The 21820-nt window shown below is 53.7% G+C and overlaps 1 protein-coding gene across 1 annotated transcript; it reads left to right on the top strand.

The window, feature by feature from the left end:
• The first annotated feature begins 61 nt into the window (after nucleotides 1-61).
• Nucleotides 62-2954, top strand: LOC136460214 (uncharacterized). The gene is made up of 9 exons (XM_066460004.1): nucleotides 62-220; nucleotides 307-770; nucleotides 985-1386; nucleotides 1438-1768; nucleotides 1859-1987; nucleotides 2078-2288; nucleotides 2359-2433; nucleotides 2512-2594; nucleotides 2706-2954. Exons 1-9 carry the CDS (start codon nucleotides 62-64, stop codon nucleotides 2952-2954), a joined length of 2103 nt encoding a protein of 700 aa, XP_066316101.1.
• The last annotated feature ends 18866 nt before the right edge of the window (nucleotides 2955-21820 follow it).

Below are 21820 nucleotides of genomic sequence, written 5' to 3'. Positions count from 1 at the left end.
GGTGGCCTTCCATCGCCGGAGGGTGCTACCGCTGATGGCGCGGCGGTGACGTTTGTTCGAGATGACGCCGGACGAGCCGATCGATGGCATTTGGATGTCCGCCGCGTCCCTCTCCGACGAGGAGGTTTTGCGCTGGGTGAACGAGGCGGTCGAGGGGCGGCAGAAGATCGGTGGCCTGTCCCCGTTCCCGATGCGCCCGACGCCGGGGTACCTTTCCCTGGTGAGTTGTGTGCGGCTGTAGCCTCCGAGGCCTCCTTGTTCCTCTCCTTGGCCTGAACCCTTGTTCGTATTTGTCATTTTTTGTAGGGGAGAAGGGACATACGAGCCTCCCCACCGCCTGTCCCTGAAGACGCACAGTGGCGGGCGGCGAACCGGGCGTACGTGGAGGCCCAGAAGAAGAAGGATGCTAAGATGGCAAAACGTAAGAAGAAGATCGTTGAGCGCGACGCTCTGGAAAAGCGTCGCCGGAAGCAGAAGCTCGAGGGTCTCCCAGTGGAGGCGTCTCCGTCGACGTTGGTGGAGGATTCGAGCGGCGATGATGGTGGTGAGGTGGAGCGGGGTCCCCTCGACCGCCTCCCTAACATCAGGGAGATGGTTCTTGGGGCATCGGCGGGTGGTCCGGCGTCCCAAGGAGGAGGAGGAGACAGCGACTCGGGGCAAATGAGCGCCCGCCCCGCGGCCGAGGCTGATACGCCCAACACGAGGGCGTTGGGAAAGCGCGCCGTCAGTCCGCTGGGCTCAACGGCAGAGGTGGAGCAGGCGGCTGCGGGGCCAGCTCCACCGGGGGTTGAGCGAGCGCCGGAGTCCGGCGAAGGTCGGCCAGCCTCGGCGGATACGAGGGCTACGCCACCGCCGCCGTTGTAGAGGAGGGACATGGTGAAGAAGCGGTTGGGCATCCGCTCGGGGTGAGTATTTCGCTAGTGAAGTCTTTTAACATCTCCTGCTTTTGTTTTGGTCGCGGGTCTGACCGTGTTTTGCCCTCAGCAAGAAGCGTCAGGCGGAAGCGCCTGCCTTTGCACCGCGCAAGGCGCTCAAGGTGGGCACGGGTTCCATCGCCCTAGGGGTGGTGGAGGTACAGGAGTTGGTCGCCCAGGTAGGGGCTACCCAGGCGGCCGTGGGGCGAGAGGAGGAGGAGGAGCCTACACTCCACGAGGCCACAGCACCTGTAGCTGTCGAGGCCACTGTGGGTGCGGCCGAGACCCCCTCGGCCATGGAGGCCACCGAGGGCGAGGTCGAGGTCGAGGCCCCCACAGTCGCCGAGGCCCTCTGGACATCAGGGGTCGAGGTGGTGGAGATCGCGGTGCCCGGGAACTTCGGGGCCAGAGTGGTGGAGGCCAGAGTGAGCGCGGCGAGGGCAGCGGACCTCGAGGTGGAGACGGAGGCGAGGCAAGCCTCAACCCTGCCGCCAATTTAGAGCGTGCTTCCGGTACAAGGGAGCACCTGGGAGGCGGAGGTCCACCCGATCCCTGCCGACAATGCTTCCCGGGGGAAGGGGGTGGCTGATGCCGGGGCGGCCAGTGCCGTGGAACAACCGGCTTTGGCTTCGGGCGAGGGAAGTGCGGCCCTCGTGCGAGTGCGGCCTGAGCCGTACGGGTGGGATCACCCGCGTGTCTGGTGGCGGAGCCAGGACGACCCTAAGGGGGAGCCCATCTTTGCACTTGAGGATGTGGCCGAGGGGGGTCGCTGGGACACCCTCGAGCAGTACCGCAGCCTAGCGGAGCGGTCGCTGCGGACAGCGCTGTCCGTCGTGGCCAATGACCTGCCCGGGGTTTCATAGGTACGTATCCCCCTTTTCTCGTGTGATGTCGTCTTTCTCCGGGTTTATTCATAGTGCTCAACTTGTGTTCTGCCTATCCAGGAGCTCGAGGCCCGGTCCTTCGGGAAGTCACTGTTCCTTCGGCGGGAGAGGGGCGTCTGGGACGAGCTCTGTTGGCAGAGGGAGCTGCTCGCCCATGCTAACGAGCTTCTGTCGGCGCGGAGCGCGGAGGTGGAGGATCTCCGTCTTCGCTGTGATAACCGAGAGGCTGAGGCGGCCATAGCTTAGGGGCAGGTCGCCCCTTTGGTGGCATGGGTCAAGGAGCTGGAGGAGGAACTAGCCCGGGTGGCCGACGAGCGAGACGCCTCCAACTCCTGGGCGGAAGAAGTGAGGGCCACCGCCATAGCCACCGCCGGGCAGCTGGGTGTGGAGCAGCAGGCGCACGAGCTGACGAAAGGTGCCTTGGCAGAGGCCACCAAGGCGGCCGAGGCTTCCCAAGGCGAGGCCCTAAAATGGAGGGAAAAGGCCGAGGGTGAGTCCTGTTCCCTTTGTCTCGTTCGTCTTTTCACGCGTTCGACACCTGACTTCTTGTCGCGACGCAGAACTAGAGAAGGAGGCTTCCAGGGCAGCCGAGGCCTCTCGAGTCAAGGTCCAGCGCTGGAAGGAGAAGGCCAAGGGTGAGTCCCGCAGGCCTCGCATCCCCGTTTGGCCTGTTTTCTTTGACGCTTAATCCCATTCTACTTGTTTTGGCGCAGGGTTGGATGATGAGGTCTCGCGGTTGATTGAGGCCTCCGTCGCGCTGCAGACAGTGCTCGATCACGAGATCGAGGAGCACGAGGTGCTGTAGAGCGTAGCTCACACCGTCTGCAAGGCCCTGGAGATGGAGGGGGTTCAATCGGGCAGCTCCCTTAGGAGCTGCCTGACTGCGTTGATTGGCCAAGCACGTCAGCGACTGCGAGAGGCGCTACACACAAGCGTCAAACGTGCCCTGGCCGTCGTCTCCTCACACTACGCCGGCGTCGATGTCGAAGGCATCAGCGACGGCTATGTCCTGTCCAAGGATGCCGTCGAGGCCGAGGAGGAGCTGATGAAGCTAGAAGCAGCAGTCGAGGGCCCCGGCACGGCGTTGGCGAAGCTATTCGAAGAGGAGGTGGTCCCTGCTTCGCCGTCTGCCGACGCGGGAGACCCTACGCCTTGACCTGGGCCGAGGGGGCCATGTAATAAGTTAGATTTATTACTGTATCGTGACGTTTGTGGCCGTCGAGGCCTTTGTGAGGTGCTTGTATATATACGTTTTTTCTAATCGCTTTATTGTATTTCCGAGCCTCTGTCCTCTGTCTCGCCTCCAAACGTATCCTCTGTAAAAACTCCCTTGGAGCCTAAGTCGTCCCTCGGGTAAAAGGTGGTGAGGGAGTTGCCATAGCCCGGAGGCGTAGGTCATTCTCACGGCTCGGCCGGCCTTTTAGCCTTGAGACATACTTTTGGTCCTTAGGTTCTTTACAAATGATCTGTTAGAGCGCACTAGAGAGAGTTTGGCGTAGGGATTTAACTGAAAATCGATTAAGAAATGGTGTCCGGGACTTAGGGGGGTTCCCCCCTAGCCCCCGAGGGAGGTTCGGCCATGCGGAGGCATGGCCGAGTCTCCCTTGAAGCATTATCGTAAAGCGTTTTACCTTCTGTTCCGATTTCTAGACAAGTCCTTTTGAAAAAGCCCCCTCGGAGCCTGGGCTGCCTCTCGAGTGAAAGGTGGTGAGGGAGTTGCCATAGCCCGGAGGCGTAGGCTTGTCTCTCAGCTCGGCCAGCCTTTTGCTCTTGAGGCGAATCTTTGGTCCTTAGGTTTTTTTTGTAATCGACTTGTCCTGGTATGGGACAGGTTCCCCTTGATGGGGGTTTCTTGAAAAATTAGAACAACTAAAGATGCTTCTTTAATGTATTTCGAGAAACAAAATATACAATGCTCGGAAATTTAAGGGTAGAAGCGACGTAGCTGTTCTATGTTCCAAGCATTGGTGAGGACTTCGCCCTTCTCGTTGGCTAACTTGTAGGTCTCGGGCTTTAGCACTTGAGCGACGATGTACGACCCTTCCTAGGGTGGGGTCAGCTTGTGGCGGCCCTTGTTGCTCTGCCTTAGTCTCAGCACCAGGTCGCCCACCTTCAGGTCTTGGCTTCGGATGTGCCGGGCTTGGTAGCGTCGTAGGGCTTGCTGGTACCTGGCTGAGTGTAGCAGCGCGACGTCTCGGGCTTCCTCCAGTTGGTCGAGGGCATCTTCACGGGCAGTGCGGTTGCTTTGCTCGTTGTACGCCTGTAGCCTCGGGGAACCGTATTCTAAGTCAGTGGGGAGGATGGCCTCGTCTCCATAGACCAAGAAGAACGGTGTGAATCCCGTGGCTTGGCTCGGGGTGTTTCTTAGGCTCCAGATGACCGACGGGAGTTCGGCAAGCCATTTCTTGCCAAACTTCTTCAACCGGTTGAATATTCTTGGCTTAAGGCATTGTAGGATCATGCCATTGACACGCTCTACTTGGCCATTCGTCCTAGGGTGTCCTACGGCCGACCAGGCCACCCGGATGTGGTGGTCATCGCAGAACGTCAGGAACTTGCGACCGGTGAATTGTGTCCCATTATCAGTGATGATGGTGTTAGGAACCCCGAACCTATGGATGATGTCAGTGAAGAATAGAACCGCTTGCTCGGATTTGATTTGCGTGATCGGGCGAGCCTCGATCCACTTGGAGAACTTGTCGATGGCTACTAGCAGGTGGGTGTAGCCCCCGGGGGCCTTCTGCAGAGGCCCAACCATGTCCAGACCCCACACGGTGAATGGCCATGTGACGAGGATGGTTTGGAGGGCTTGAGCCAGGAGGTGCGTCTGCCGCGCATAGTACTGACATCCCTCGTAGGAGCGTACTAGCTTGGTGGCGTTGGCAACCGCCGTTGGCCAGTAGAAACCTTGGCGAAAGGCGTTTTCGATGAGTGTCTGAGGCGTCACATGGTGCCCGCAGGCTCCCGCGTGCAAGTCCCAAAGCAGGGCCTGGCCTGCCTCGGTAGTGATGCATCATTGGAGGACGCCTGACGGGCTTCGCCTGTACAACTCGTGGTCGCAGAGGACGTAAGTTTTGGCTCATCGTGCAAGCCGTCGGGCTTCGGTCCTGTCTGCAGGGAGCTCTCCCCGGGTGAGGTAATCAAGGAGCGGGGTTCGCCAGTCCATACCCTGGTCGGCCTCAGGAGGCTCTGCTTCGATTTACATGACTTCAGGCTCGACTGCGGGGGCCTCGGTGGCAAAGGGGGCCTCGGGCCCTTCGACGGGCTTGACCGGTGAGCCATCTTCCGCCGCCAGGGTGTAGTCGATGGAAGGTTTGCGGAGGTCTCTGGCGAAGATGTTTGGGGGGACCGGGGCCCTCGCCGATGCCATTTTCGCCAGTTCATCCGCGGCCTTGTTGTACTTTCGCGCAACGTGGTTGAGTTCGAGACCGTCGAACTTGTTCTCTAGGCGACATACTATCGTGCAGTACGCCTTCATTTTGGGGTCATGGTAGCTTGACTCTTTCATCACCTAATCGACGACGAGCTGCGAATCACCCCGTACGTCGAGACATCGCACTCCCAGTTCGATGGCGATTTGCAGGCCATTGACGAGGGCCTCGTATTCGGCCATGTTGTTGGAGGCGGCGAAGTGAAGCTGGATCATGTAGCGTATGTGTACTCCGAGGGGCGAGACCAGGAGTAGGCCCGCGCTAGCCCCAGTCTTCATCAGAGACCCGTCGAAGTACATGGTCCAGCATTCTGATTGGATCTGAGCGGGTGGCAGCTGTGTGTCAGTCCACTCAGCTACAAAGTCGGCCAGGACCTATGATTTGATCGCTTTCCGAGGCGCGAAAGACAAAGCTTCCCCCATGAGTTCGACAGCCCACTTGGCTATTCTACCCAAGGCCTCCCGATTTCGGATTATCTCTCCCAGAGGAAAAGACGACACCACGGTCACCGGGTGGGACTCGAAGTAGTGACGCAGCTTGCGTCGAGCCAAGACTATGGCGTAAACCAGCTTCTGGATGTGGGGGTAACACGTCTTAGTCTCGGAGAGCACTTCGCTGATGAAGTAGACAGGTCGTTGGACGGGTAAAGCATGTCCCTTCTCCTGCCTCTTGACTACTACGGCCGCGCTGACCACTTGGGTCGTCACGGTGATGTAGAGTAAGAGGTGCTCGCCCTTGGTGGGCGGAACCAGGACGGGGGGTTGGTGAGCAGTGCTTTTAGCCTAGCAAGGGCTTCCTCGGCCTCGGTGGTCCAAGAAAAGCGCTCGGACTTTCTCAAGAGGCGGTACAGGGGTAGGCCTTTTTCGTCGAGGCACGAGATGAAACGGCTTAGGGCCGCAAGGCATCCCATGACCCTCTGTACCCCTTTGAGGTCTTGGATTGGGCCCATGTTGGTCACGGCCGAGACCTTCTCCGGGTTGGCCTCGATGCCATGTTCCGATACTATAAATCCCAAGAGCATGCCTTGGGGAACCCCGAAGACATACTTCTCGGGGTTGAGCTTGATGCCCTTCTCTCTGAGGCATGTGAAGGCAACCTCCAAGTCGCCAACGAGATCACCGGCCTTCCTAGACTTGACTACGATGTCATCCACATAGGCCTCGATGGTTCGCCCGATGTGTTCGCCAAAGACTTAGATCATGCACCGCTGGTAAGTAGCCCCTACGTTTCTGAGGCCGAACGACATGGTTATGTAGCAGTACATGCCGAATGGAGTGATGAAAGAAGTCGCGAGCTGGTCGGACTCTTTCATCTTGATTTGGTGGTAACCGAAATACGCATCAAGGAAGGAGAGGGTTTCGCATCCTGCAGTGGAGTCGACGATTTGGTCAATTCATGGTAGTGGGAATGGGACCTTTGGGCACGCTTTATTTAGACTGGTGTAGTCCACGCACATCCTCCACTTGCCACTTTTCTTCCTGACTAATACAGGGTTAGCCAACCGCTCTGGATGGAATACTTCCTTGATGAACCCGGCTGCCATGAGCTTCTACACTTCTTCGCCGATGGCCCTGCGCTTCTCCTCGTCGAACCGGCGTAGGCGCTGCTTCGCCGGCCTGGAGCCCACTCGGATATCTAAGGCGTGCTCAGCGACCTCCCTTGGTATGCCCGGCATGTCCGAGGGACTCCACGCGAACATATCAACGTTCGCACAGAGAAAGTCGATGAGCACGGCCTCCTATTTGCTGTCGAGGGTGGTGCTGATCTTTAGTCCTCGGCCGTTGGGGACAGTGGGATCGACAGGGACAAGCTTGATGGCCTCCGCGGGCTTGAAGGTCCCGACGCACCGCTTGGCGTCGGGAACCTCGCTACCAAACTGGCCGAGATCGGCGATGAGGGTCTCGGCCTCCACGATGGCCTCGGCGTACTCGATGCACTCGACGTCGTAGTCGTATGCATGTTCGTACATGGAGCTGACGGTGATGATGCCGTCGGGGCCTGGCATCTTGAGTTTGAGGTAGGTGTAGTTGGGGACCGCCATGTACTTGGCGTAGCATGGGCGCCCCAAGATGGCGTGGTAAGCCCCCTTGAATCCAACCACCTCGAAGGTGAGGACCTCCTTGCGGTAGTTGGAGGGAGTGCCAAAGCAGACGGGTAAGTCGATGCGCCCGAGGGGTCGTGTGCGCTTTCCTGGCACGACGCCGTGGAAGGGCACAGAACCGCCTCGGAGCCATGACTGGTCGAGCTCTAGGAGCTCTAGAGTGTTGACGTAGAGGATGTTGAGGCCGCTACCTCTGTCCATGAGCACTTTGGTAAGCCGGGTGTTGCCGACGATCAGGTCGACGACAAGCGGGTACTGCCCGGGGTTTGGAACATAATTAGGGTGGTCATCCCGATCAAAGGTGATTGCCTCCCGAGACCAATCGAGGTACCGGGGGGTGGCCACCTTGACCGAGAAGACCTCCCGGCGTTCCCTCTTTCGCTGGCGCGTCGTGAGGCATGCCGAGGGTCCGCCGAAGATCATGAAGGCGTTGTGTACCTCGGGGAACCCATCATCTTTATCGCCGTCCCTCTCACCGGCGCCCCTTTTCCTGGCGTCATCGTCGTTGGGGAGCCCAAGCCTGGCGTAGTAACGTCGGAGCATGGTGCACTCCTCGAGGGCATGCTTCACCAGACCTTGATGGTAAGGACAGGGCTTCTTAAGCATGTCGTCAAATAGCCCGGGGCCCCGGGGGCCCTGGGGATTCCTGCGATCTGCTGTGGCGACATGGCTGGCCTTGAGGACCTCCTCCTTCCCTGGGTGACCCTTCTTCTTTCTCTTGGGGACGCGGGTGGGCGAGGCCTTAGGGGCCTCGTCCTTCTGCTTCCCCTTGGCGTCGTTGTTGGGGAAGATGGCCCCAACCGCCTCTTCGCCCGAGGCGAAGTTGGTGGCGATGTCGAGGAGTGCGGCCGCTGTGGTTGGTACGTTTTGGCCCAATTCTCAGACCAGGTCTCGGTAGGAGGTGCCAGAGAGGAATGCTTGGACGATTTCCGAGTCACCGACGCGGGGCAACTCGGTGCATTTCTTGGAGAAGCGCCGGATGAAATCTCAAAGAGATTCATCTGGCTTCTAGCGGCAACCTTTGAGGTCCCAGGAGTTCCCGGGGCGCACATAGGTGCCCTGGAAATTTCCGACGAAGACCCTCACCAAGTCATGCCAGTCGTGGATCTGTGCGGGGGAAGGTGTTCGAGCTAGGCTCTCGCTGAGTCTGACAAGAACAAAGGGAGGTTGCAGATGATGAGCAGGTCATCATCCGCACCACCTAGCTGACAAGCCAGGCGATAATCGGCTAGCCATAGCTCGGGGTTCATCTCGTCGCTATACTTTGTGAGGTTGGCAGGTTGCCGGAACCGGGCTAGGAAGTGAGCGTTGCGGATGGCTCTACTAAAGACCCGAGGGCCAGGTGGCTCGGGAGAAGGACTGCGGTCCTCTTCGCTGTCGTAGCGGCCGCCTCGGTGTGGGTGGTAGCCCCGGCTGGTTCTGTCATCGTGGCGCCGTCGCCTGCCAACTACTTCATAGTCGCCTTGTGCCTCGCGTTGGTCTCTAGGTCGATCGCGCACCGAGGGGGCCCCGTTGGCCGTCGGCGTGCGAGCGGGCTCGGGACGGACCGAGGCACCCTGGCCCGGTGAGGTTGCGCCGTGGGTTGCTCCAAAGTGCCTCCGCGCCGGCGGGAGGCGGAACTTTCGGCCTGCTGCACCGCAGCGGTCTCGAGGAGGTCGCGGAGCTCTCCGTGGACCCATCGCCCCTCAGTGGTGGAGGGCTCGGGCATTGCTCGGACCAGCATCACAGCTGCTGCGACATTCTGGCTAGCGCGATTAAAGATTGGGGGTGGCTCACCCCCCTTGTTGTCGTTGATGCGGTGATAGACGTCGCGGGCCCTCCGTTGGGCTCCTCCACCCTCACCGCGCCCTTGCTGCTCCTGCTCGAGAGTGTCCCGAAGCTGTTGCAGGAGGAGTCGGTCTTGCTCGACCTTGGCTTGAAGCTCGCGGAGCTGCTCTAGGTCTGGGCGTCGATGCTCCCCGCGGATGAGATTCTCGTTCCGTGCTGCCGGGGCTTCGAGATGCGGAGGTGTGGCATCGCCCGCCCCTGGCCGAGGCAGGGAAGGGTTGCCTGTCCTCTCGTCCTCTTCGCCCGCCCTTGGCATCCCGAGCCCGACATGGAAGCACTCACGAGATGGATCGTAAGTCCCTTCGTCGTCGGAGTCAGAGTAGCCGAAGCAGTAGTCGCTTGTAGTCATGAAGCGGCGCATGGCTTTGGGGTCACAAAGACTGGAGGAGTCTGCTCCAGCCCACGTCTCGTCTTCTTCTGAGGAGTTGGCGTGGGCGTGCGCCGATGTTGCGGGGGAGAAGTCGAGAGCGAAACGTTGGTGGAGTTCTGAGGGCTCTACGTGCTTGGAAGCGTAGGCGGAAGCGAAGGCGGCGGTAGCGTTTATCAACCTGAAGGGGTACGGGGATGGTGCTACTGCCGGGCGCCGCTCCGCTGGGGCTGGCCCCTCAGGAGGTGGCGGGACAGAGCTTGATGACGAGGCGTCGCCGTGTGTTGCCAGAATCTTTTCCTTGCCCAAGCTCAGGTTAGATAAGTCCCCGACCAGGGACTCTGCACCAACAGCTGGGCAAGGGATACCGGCGGAGCGCGGCACGTCGCCCCGAGCTTGCGTGGTGTCGGAGCATTCCCGCTCGCGTCGCGCTTGGCGAGTGCTACGGGAGCAGCGGCCCAGACGCTGCCTGCGCCTGGGCCGCAGGTCTGTGGTAACGTCGTCGGGCTGTGGAGCTCAGGGTGCGAGGAGTACCATATTGTATCCACATCCTAGAGACATGAACTCTAGGCTCCCGAACCATACCACCGTGCCGAGACGTAATGGTCGTACGGGGTCTGCCATCTGAAACTTGCTGGGACGATGAAGCTAACACGCAGCGAGCCCCTACCTAGCGCGCCAACTGTCGGTGTTTCGGACTGGGGGGGTCCTTAACCAACGAGTGAATTTGTGTTGTGTGCCCCTGATCCCCGATGGTGATGTAAAGAGACACAAGGTTTATACTGGTTCAGGCAATCAACGCCCTACGTCCAGTCTGAGAGATCGATCTTGTATTCCTTGCACCGGAGTGCTCGTAGTAGAGGGGTTACAAGCTAGGTGAGAGAGGGAGCTAGCCCCAGGTCTTGGCCAGGGATGGTGCGGGCTGCTTGAGGCGTTGTTCTCAAGCAGCATAGAAGTGTGTGGTTCTATTGGTGAGTTCCTCTTTCTGCTCATTGTTCTCCTCTCCTCTAGAAATGGCCCTGGCCCCTCCCTTTTATACTCTAAGGGAGAACCAGGATGTACATATGTTGCTACATAGCGTCCGATAAGTGGGGATGGCGTGTCCGAGCCCTGTAGCCGGCCACTGTTGTGGTATGGTCGATGGAGTGGCCCCGTCCTTGTCGTGCAGAAGTGACGCGCCGGTCATACTTGATCTTGTACGTCGTGGGGCTCCAGTACAGCTTGAGGCAGGGCATGGCGGGCGACGTGCCGGTCATCGTGCGATGACGTCGTAGGGGGCCGAGGCTCTGCAGATGCCGAGGCCGAGCCATCGTGGGGGCTCGGCGGACATGGATCCCCAGGCTGCCGAGCCCCTGAAGCAAACTGCCGAGGCTTTGGAGGGAATTATTGGTCCTGGGTACCGATTTCGAGGCCACAGTATCCCGGTTGTGGCTCCCCACGCCGCGTTGTTTTCGGAGCAGGAGTTGGCAGCACAGTGAGGCATGGGCGTCAACCATGTGCATAGCGGTGGGCACAGTGGCGGGTAACCCCTGTCCAGTCCCGCCCCCCATCCCGTCGGCCATTCTGCTATACTGTGCCGAGCATGCGGTCGATGTCAGTGGCAGCAGTTGGTTGAGTTAATGCGACGCGACGTTTGGTCAGAGGGACAGGTGAAGGAAGAGGCAGCGGAGTGTTGCCGAGCCCGCCTCGCGTGAGGCGGAGGGTCGGCGACCCGGCCGAGGCCTGCGACGAGAGGGGGTCGGCCGAGGCCTTCGGTGGGGGATCGCCCGAGGCCAGCGGTGAGGGGGCCTCGAGCGATACGGAGAATTGGCCGAGGCCTTTGGTGAGAGGTCGCCCGAGGCCAGCGATTGTTAGCTGGTTTCGATCTTTACGAAGTCTAAGCAGTCGTTTTTTGGTTCTTGCTTAGGGTACCCCTTCTCGCAGTATCCGACAGCTGGCCTCGCGCTTCTGGAGGCCGTGGAGCTGCACGAGTCCAAGGGAGACCACCAGGAGGCCCTCAAGGCGCTCGCGCCGCTGAAGGCGTCCCACGGTGGGTGGTCGCTCCTCATCGCGCGCGCGCTCCGCCTCGCCGGCGCCACGGGCACCCGCGCTGGTAGCCTCAGCGACGCGCTCGAGTCCCTCAGCGCTGCCGCGGAGATCGTCGACTACCTGGCACCCGCGCCGGTGCGAGGGGGTGCCTAAGGAGGTGGCGGCTGTTGACGCCGCCGTGTACGAGCAGCTGGGGCGCGCCGAGATGGCCATGGGGCACCGGTGGGACGCGGTGGGTGATCTCCAGGGCGCGCTGGACCTGAATCACTTTTGTTTTGCTGTAAACACATTTTAGCATAGTGACTCTCAGTGGCTTTACGCTTGATAATGTCAATATATACAACTGAATGCAACATTTGTTTTGTGGGAATGTGTAGCATGGTGCCTTGTAGAGTAACTGTTTTTAGATACCGTTTTGGCCAATTTTACATTTAATGCTACTTTGGTTGCAGCTACAAACTTGCTATAGACTTTCAAGAACAAGTCATAGATGCCTACAGTAGGTGTGGCAGTGGTGCCTTTGAGGACCTCAGGGAAGCTCATAGGCTTTTAGAGCAGCTAAAGAAGAAGGCGCAAGGATTGCCTAATGCAGTATTTCCTGAATATTCATTGCCGGTTCTACCCGAAAATAATGATTAGTCCTTCTCCATCAGTGCCAATTTAGATGAGTTAATGGTAAACTATTAGTGACTTGTGTTTTAATGGTAAGAATGAATGATAAATGCATTTGTAATATTCTTATGGATATGTTAATGCCAATTGCTACGGCGCCGAGCTATGGAAATTGACAAATTTTAATTTTTATCATGACTTGGATATTGATTAATGTGGCTAATACTAGAGTTTTTACAGTGACTTGCTGTTTGATCACTTAAAACAATCCAGAAATACTTAAGATAAAAATTTTGCCTGACCAAATGGAACTACAGCACATCCGGGCGACACAGTACGGCGGGGCGATGCAGGGCTCGGCTCTATGCGTCTATTGCATTGCTAACCGGAGATGCATCGGTGCATGCAACGAACCGTACGTGCATGTGTAGGCATGCAAGCACGGACGCAACACACCTCATCTCACATGTAAGCACGTCATGACCTGTAAGCACGTGAAAATATGGCTAAGTCTAGAATTTATGATCGTGGCTAAGTCTGATTTTTTTACCGTGGCTAAGTCCAAACTTGACGAGACTTGTTTTTGTTGTCATCTCCTCAGAGAGTATTCAAACTCCCTGATTTAGATTTAGGTCCAAAAGCAAAGTTTATTGTACTCAACTTAAACTACAACTTCTATTAAAGGTCAAACTTTATATTAAAAAAACTATAGTTTTACCCCCTGGTCAAAACAGCATCATGAAAAAAGGAGTTAACTATTGATCCAACACTTAGAAACATTTTTAGGCTAGTTCATGAACATAAACCTTAGATTATTTTTTATCTTAAGTATTTCTAGACAGTTTTAAGTGATCAAACAACAAGTCACCGTAAAAAATCTAGAGTTAGACACATTTCTCAATATCAAGTCATGGTAAAAATTAAAATTTGTCAATTTTCATAGCTCGGCGCCAAGATCCACGGCGCCGAGCTCATGTCACGTCCGCGCCACGCAAACAGCCGAGTCAACGACACGCAGAAAATGAGCCTGGATCTCGGTGCCAATTGCTTTTGGCGCCGAGACGTGTAAGCTTGGCGCCAATTGTCACGGCGCCGAAGTCCGAGTCTACTTTTTGAAAGAATACTACCAGGGACGTATTTGTGAAAATCATTCAAAAAAAAAAGCTGAAAAACAAAAAATTCGTCTGGCCGCTCGGCGCTCGGGACCAAGGTCCAAGCGTTCGTTATCGTGATCCAAGTCACGAATTCGACTCGAGTGGCGATCGAGGCGGCGTGCAGGTGCAGCCGGAGCCGTGCACTGGCTGTCTGGCTCAGCTCTACCTCTACGGTTCCGTCCAGCCGCAAGCAGCCATGGAGGGAGAGGGACGAGACGAGAGCCGACCGGCCACATCGCAAAACCAGTCACGCGGGCTGTAGCTTGCTGGTGACTGAGAACGGAAAATGTGTGTTTGGCTCTCGGCTCTCGGCTCTCGGCTCTCTCGCATCAAGCGTCGCGCTCCTGCATCAGCATCAAGTACAGAACATGGAATCATATCGTCGCTACAAAAAGAAAGCCCGTACCAAATTTGAATAGCTAGAGCACTAGTACCAGTGCATGACAGGTCGGGCCGGTCCGGTACATGGGTACACAAAGAAGACTGCAACGTCCAACAAAACTGCGTACTCCTGCCAGCCAGCGAGTGCGACTCTCGTACACGTGGGACGTGGCTGATAGTCAAACCAGCGAGTGTGATTCTCGTGCCAGAATTTCTACATCATCGGAACGGCGACGAAAACATTTCAGAAGCTGCGATTATAATTCTTGATTTGTCCAAATTCATATCTAGAATTGTATTTCTTTTGAGAATAGCTAGTAGATTTCAGAAGAATGTCTAGATCCGTATTCATAATTGTTTTTTTTACCAAGCGAGCAATAGACCTCATAACTCATGAGAAAAGGCAAATGCTGCAGGGCGTTGGGCGACTGTGCGTTTAAGAGAATCGATGTACGTACGAGATGAGATAGTGCTCAGCTAGCCATGGCCGCGTAACTAATTGGAGGAGAGAGTATAGATGTCCATACAGCGCGAGGCGATGGCTCGGCTTGAAGTACGCTATTTTGGCCTGGTCCAAGCACGGCATGGCCCAATGGTCAGCGGGCCCAGGCTAGCTCCGCCCGATGGAGCAGGCCATGCCGGGGCCGATACTCAGGCACGTGGGCGGGCATGGCCCGACATTTACAGTTAGGCACGACGCCGGCCCGGTGACTACAATAGCCTGGCGGCCTGCTAAGAGTCCAACTTCATTTCCCAGCTAACCCTACTTCATTTCTCCTCCCCCCCCCCCCCCCCCCCCTCGCCGCACTCCCAGCGTTGTTGCACTCGCGGTCGCGACTCACGTGACTCTTCCTCCCTCTCCCCCCCCCCCGGCCCCTTCCTGCGCCCCGCCAACTTCTTCAGCAAGGACGCCGGCTACAAGCGCCCTAGTGGGCGACCTCACCGGCGAACACGCCGGCCGTAGGGAGACAGCCACGAGCATCCTCGACGCCTCCGAGCGGCTGGCCTCGAGCGCGCCAGCGACCAGCGCCATGCCGCATCGTGCGGCCGCACCCCACGTAGCCGGATTCAAGCGCACCGGCAGCTGGCCTCGAGCGTCCGCTTCTGCTCTCTCTATCTCTCTGTTGGGCGTTGGCACTCTGTGGGTCGCGGGCCGGCATGGCCTGTTGTTTTCGTCGTGCTTTCGCGGGCCGGCCCAACCCAAAAAAATGGCCCAGCGCCTGGCCGTAGGTCAGGCATGATGCCTGCCTCGGCATGGCTCGGGAGGCACAATGTGCCGTGCCGGCCCGACCCCCTTCGGGCCGTGCCTGGCCGGGCCGGGCCGGCATGGCCGGTTGGACATCTATAGAGGAGAGGAGAGTTCGTTCAAGAGAATCGCTGTTCGTACGCGCTAGTAGTACTCAGCTATAGCCAATGGCCGCACGTAACATCCGCATAGGCATAGGAGGAACGGACTGACGTGAAAAGTGATCCCACGTATAGTACTGCTTCTACTCCGTCATGCATCTCGATCAGAGAGGTCAAAGAGATACGATGTTGATAATCGAACTGCCCAGGGAGTACGGCCTGTGCAATGTGAAAAGTTATCCCTACCCGTACGAGGTAATGCATCACTGACGGCTGAGAGAGATATTTTGATTACCCATAAAAAAAATAGGCTTTGTTTAAATTTAGCGTGTAAAGTTTTGAGGTGTCACATTTCTCAATATCCACGTCATAGGAAAAATTAAAATTTATCAATTTCCATAACTCGGCGCCGTAGTAATTGGCGCCGAGCTCGGCGCCAAGATCTACGGCACTGAGCTCGGCGCCAAGATCCACGGCACCGAGCTCATGCCACGTCCGCGCCACGCAAGCAGCCGCATCAACGATACGTAGAAAATGACCCTAGACCTCGGCGCCAATTGCTTTGGCACCGAGATGTGTAAGCTCGGCGCCGAGGTCAGGATCTATTTTTTGAAAGCATACTGCCATGTGCGTATTTATGATTTTTTTTAAAAAAAAAGGCTAAAAAAAAAAATCGGCCGAGGCCTCAGCGTCTGGCCGCTCGGCGCTCGGAACCCAGGTCCAGGCGGTTCGTTATCGTGATCCAAGTCACGAATTCGACTCGAGTGGCGATCGAGGCGGCGTGCAGGTGCAGCCGGAGCCGTGCACTGGCTGTCTGGCTCAGCTCTACCTCTACGGTTCCGTCCAGCCGCAAGCAGCCATGGAGGGAGAGGGACGAGACGAGAGCCGACCGGCCACATCGCAAAACCAGTCACGCGCACTGTAGCTTGCTGGTGACTGAGAACGGAAAATGTGTGTTCGGCTCTCGGCTCTCGGCTCTCTCGCATCAAGCGTCGCGCTCCTGCATCAGCATCAAGTACAGAACATGGAATCATATCGTCGCTACAAAAAGAAAGCCCGTACCAAATTTGAATAGCTAGAGCACTAGTACCAGTGCATGACAGGTCGGGCCGGTCCGGTACATGGGTACAGAAAGAAGACTGCAACGTCCAACGAAACTGCGTACTCCTGCCAGCCAGCGAGTGCGACTCTCGTACACGTGGGACGTGGCTGATAGCCAAACCAGCGAGTGCGATTCTCGTACCAGAATTTCTACATCATCGGCACGGCGACGAAAACATTTCAGAAGCTGCGATTATAATTCTTGATATGTCCAAATTCATATCTAGAATTGTATTTCTTTTGAGAATAGCTAGTAGATTTCAGAAGAATGTCTAGATCCGTATTCATAATTGTTTTTTTTTACCAAGCGAGTAATAGACTTCATAACTCATAAGAAAAGGCAAATGCTGCAGGGCGACTGTGCGTTTAAGCAGGCTGTTCGCTGGATCATGTTTGGCTTATAAACCATGACTTATCAGCCAACGAACAGTATTTTTCTCTCACACCAAATCAGCCAATAGTACTTTCAGTTATGGCTTATCAGCCAAACAAGCCAAACGAGAAGAACATCAACGTAAAGCCTCAGGTGATCGATTTGTTTCCTTTGAAGCAAGCGGGTATCGTAAGCGTGGGTAGACGGACGAACCAAAATAAATGTTGCACTAAAAAATATCTACGTTTTGTTTTTTTAGTTGTAGGAGATGTACTCCAAATAACTGAATACGTGCGCGGACGGACGAGGAATCGACGAGAGGTCGATGGCTGGCGGCGTGGTACGTAGGTAACAAATTCGTGCCAATTAGAAAAAGATAGCGATGGGGAATATGCGGTGGGCGGTGTACTAGTGTTCAGAATTACTACTGCATACAGTAACACGCGTTGCATTGCAAGTTGGCACTGTCAGGCTATGTTGCCAATTAGGGCAAGTTGAGCACATGACACCAGTAACCACAACCGCCCACACGCATCCACGCAAGTTTGAGTGTATGTACGTACGTTCCTTGTGATCCCTGGGAGGACATATATAATCTTTTACTACTGAATAAATTAAATTATTCATCCACGAGGGAGGATCATGTTTGTAACTCGTCCGGTCTAAAAATTAGATTTGTCATGATTTATGAAATACTCTTGATTGTATAAGTCGTCTTAGTTTTTCTAGAAACATGCTGGGTACTAAATATACATTAATTATATGTATATTTACCATAAATAAAAGCTATGTATCTATAAAAGCAAAAGCAACTTATAATTTGGAATGATAGATATATTTTTAAAGCATATATATTTAGAGTCATATATGTTAATTAATATTTTCTACAAATTCAGTCAGACTTACAATAATTTAACTTTGATTAGATTTAGAATTGTCTGTTTTTTTAGATGAAGGTATTAATGTATACCCTAGTTTATTTGCATAGCGTGTACAAGACAACTAATAAGATGCTCAGCGGATTAGTTGGAAGCAGGGATTAACAACAATCCGTCGCCTTCACCTAAAACTTGAGCAGTTTATTTCTTCTCCTGACCTAGCCAGACATTTGATAAGTGTAGAATGCCAATGCGAATGGTGTGCAAAGTTTTCAGGTGGCTTCCTGTCCGTGCGTATCTAGCCGACGCCCGACGGTAGCAACAAGTCAACAACACATAGGGTCAGGAGTCAGGACAGCAGATGAAACATCCGGATAAAATACGAATCCTGGGCTCCTGGCTCCGGTTTAGCCACTAGAACGTTCTTAAAAGTTAAAATTAACAAATGGGCTAGACACACGGCTAGTGAAATGCCGAAATGGGTCAACTGCATGCATGCAGTGCCTGCCCGTATCTGTATGACGTGAGCGTCTCGATCCACTTGATTATTTGTGTAGCTGTCTGCCCAGTGGCCGTCTATATATATGCAAGCACACTGGTTGACTACTGACAACAGGCTAATCGCCAGAGCAAACGAACGCCTACGGCTACTGACAACAGACGACAATAATCACTCAGACAGAGCAACCAATCAAATTAGTATCAGGTTGGTCGGCAACTAATCAGACGTCGTTTCGGATCATTGCACTAGCATAGTATAGGGCGACTCATCAAACTATTGCGTGGCCGCGCCTCTGCAGTGTTCAACGTAGAGTATACTTGTATTTTCTGTCGCCATCACCAATAGTTCAGCAGCAGTGCAGCACCATATAAAATAGTTGCATTTGGTCAAGAACTGAAGGTGGATCCAAAAAAAATGGCATGTCCTGCAAACTATAAGCAGCATGCGAGAATGATATATGGCTGGCAGACGCTGATATAACAGTACTATTATATTACCTTTAGAACTTAGAAGTTAGGCACCATGTTCAAACAGTCGTATCGCGTCAGTATACGTTTCCTTACGGGTTAAGGCGGCCAAACCTGTTCAACAAAACTCATAGTAAATACTTGTTGGCTTGCTCATCAAATATTCGTTGGCTTGTTTACACATTTTAGCGGTGAATGACAGGTCTATTTCTTCTCCTTTTTTCCCCCTTTCGTTCACATGTTTTGAAAGAGTTTGTTTTCTTCTTATTGGAAGGAAAGGTTGGCGACGCCTTTTCAAGTCCTCAGCGGGATGGAGAATGACACGGTGCAGTATCATTGTCGAAGGGAAGACGAGATGGGCATATCGCCCTTTCAAGTCCGCAGCATGATGGAGAACGGCCCGGTGTAGTATCGTTGTCGGAGGAAAACGGTGGAGAACGACGAGAGCTGGGGAAGGCGAGGCCGATTCGATGGCTCGGTGAACAGACAGACAGACAGGCCAGGCCAGGCACACAAGGCCGCCGCCGGTGACAGGTCGCTCGCCGGAGCGCACGTGTCTGAGGCCCCACCCCCGGCCCGGTCTGGCCGCTCGGCGCTCGGGACCGACCGACGTCCAGGCGTTCGTTATCGCGGTCCAAGTCACGAAATCCCTGTGGGCCAAGTGGTTTCGTCTTTCCTGGCGATGGGTCGAGGCGGCGTGCAGGTGCAGCCGCAGCCGTGCACTGGCTGTCTGGCTCAACGGTTCGGCCAGCCGCAGGCAGCAATGGAGGGAGAGGGGGAGACAGAGACGACACGAGAGCTAGCCGACGGGGCACATCGCCAAGCCCGCGGCCGGACATCGGAGCCGCGACAGTGGGCGTCCGTCCGCCGGGTCGGCGTCATGTGGATCTATACCTTTTCTGGTGACAGAGAACGGAAAATGTGCTCGCCTCTTGGCTCTCGCCGTCTCGCGTCGTGTATAAATCGAGATCTTTTTGTGAGGTCATGCCAACAGGGAGCGAGAGGTGAGCCAAGCAACTTCGGGTGGCAGGCTGCATGCACGCAGTGCCCGTTGCCCAATGCACCCGAGCTTGTGTCGTTTGGTTGAGCAGTTGAAGGTCCTCTTCTTATATAAAGATGTGCAAACCTTATGTGTGATCGACGAAAAAAAAAGTTGAGCCAGGATTGCATTGGCTAGCGCGGCTTGGCCTAAGCATCGCTCTCGAACGTTGGATTTTGCACGTATGAGTTCAGATAGGTGCGTGGCCAGGCATCCATTTTCACGGCTAAGTTCAGGACACCACTCTCAGACATTGAATTTTCTACACCGGAGATTCGGATGAATTTTCTACCTCAAACTCATAATCAACCGCCGTAGCGTGTAGCAGACGGGTCAGCACGCGTGCCGGAGCGGAGATAAATTTTGTACTTTCAGATCGTGCCGTGTCGTGTCGCCGTTTTCTCGACGGGTTCGATACACTTCGATGTTCGATCCAGAACGTAACACGTGTCCGTGTGTGCACAAGATGAGAAGAGAGCGAGAGGAATCTTGAACGTTCATTAGGGCCTTGTTTAGTTAGCGAAATTTTTGATGTTCGATGTTTGATCCAGAACGTAACCTTTTAGCATAGAGCCGTTTGCCCTCAGGGAGACTAATTAGCGAACGTTCATTAGGGTCTTGTTTAGTTGGCGAAATTTTTGAGAAAGTGTACCGTAGCACTTTCGTTGTTATTTGATAATTAGTGTCCAATCAAAGTCTAATTAGGCTTAAAAGATTCGTCTCGTGAATTTCGTCTAAACTGTGTAATTAGTTTTATTTTTTATTTATATTTAATGCTTCATGCATGGGTCCAAAGATTCGATGTGACAGGAAATCTTAAAAAATTTTATAAAATTTTGGGAACTAAACATGCACTAGAATCGAATCAGGCGAACAAAATTCCGACACGCTGCTACTTCTTTTTTGGAAAAAAAAAATATTTCCATCCCTTCCACATATTTGGTTGGTGCTAGCGCGTGTGGACATGCTGGTCTCAGCCACAGAACAGTATGATTCTCTTTTGGCTGTAGTGACCGTTGATGTAAGAAAAAGTAAGACACTTATTTAAAATTGCTATAACTTTTGAACGGTATATTCATTTTTAATTTCATCTGTACCGGTGTGTTTCTACATGACGAGACGAATAAAACTATATCTCACTTGTATATGTTTTGAAGAATTTTATTTTAGTGATAATTTATATGTACTAACTTATACATAAAATATGAAGCACAACTTATGTACAAAAATTATTAAACACAAAAGAACGAAATATCTTATAACTTATGTCAAAAACTTAGAAGCATAAAAGTTATTAAACACAAAGAAATGCATTAGCTTATAACTTATGCTAAAACTTAAAAACAAAAAAGTTATGAAAACACAACTTATGTACAAAAGTTATGAAACACACAACTTATGTTCATAAGTTATTCTACAATTACGTAAGTTGTTCTATATAACTTGCCAACGCTGTCCAACAAAAGTTCTGATAAAAAACTCGTGTTAATAAGTTTTGCTCTGCAAAATATTATATTGTAAAAGTTGTGATATATAAGTTGTGGTAATAATTCATGCATAAAAGTTATGTGTATAACTTAGTAATTTTCAAAAAAAAGAAAGTTATGTATATAACTTGCTTGTATAACTTAGATATATAACTTAATGAATTACTTAGATGTAAAGTTGGACGTATAAGTTATATTCAAGAATTTAGACATATAAATTAATATTATAATATATTAGCAGAAATATCAAACTATGTACAAAATAACTTGTATAAAAAATAAATAGATAAAAGAAAAAATAAAAAATAAAAAAAGATTGATGCACCTGCGGTTAGTAGTAGTCTAAAGAGACATGCGTACATACATGCATGGTGGTTACAGTTTCTTTTGTTTACGGCCAATTCACGCCATGCAATGCAGCCACATTAGCACGGCGTACGATGAAGACGTGGGGCTGGTTCGGTTAGATCGTTCGCTGGAACAGAACTAGTGAATGAACCACGGGAATGGAGCTGGGGTTTGCCCTTGCCCGTCGGAGGGTCAGGTCCGCCTGACGCGTTTTGTTTCAAAAGACAGCAAGACCACGTCCATTTTCGGCATATGCCGTTGCCGTGTTACTCTGTGCGCACCGGCGGAGCCATGTGTTGGCCATAGAGGGCTCCAGCCCTCCTTGCCCGGTAAAAAAAATGAGGATGTATGCTGTAAGATGAGATCAGAGCATGGATAAGCCCTTTAAGAATAGTCAGACGTAGGATTCTAATAAACATAGACTAATAAACTTCCTAGTTATGCCTCGTGACTCGATGGCTTGCGTGACCTGGGCACAACTGAGTCCTTGCCATCGAGTTACTCTAGGAGACTCGTGGCGCATAGAGTCCTCGCCCTAAGGCTCAGTGTCCGCCTATTTAGTGCGCCTTGTTTCTTGTG

This window comes from Miscanthus floridulus, chromosome 6 (genome assembly GCF_019320115.1).
Source record: "Miscanthus floridulus cultivar M001 chromosome 6, ASM1932011v1, whole genome shotgun sequence".
Classification (NCBI taxonomy): domain Eukaryota; kingdom Viridiplantae; phylum Streptophyta; class Magnoliopsida; order Poales; family Poaceae; genus Miscanthus; species Miscanthus floridulus.
Note: the sequence above shows the minus strand (reverse complement) of the source record. Positions and strands in the feature narration are given on the sequence as shown.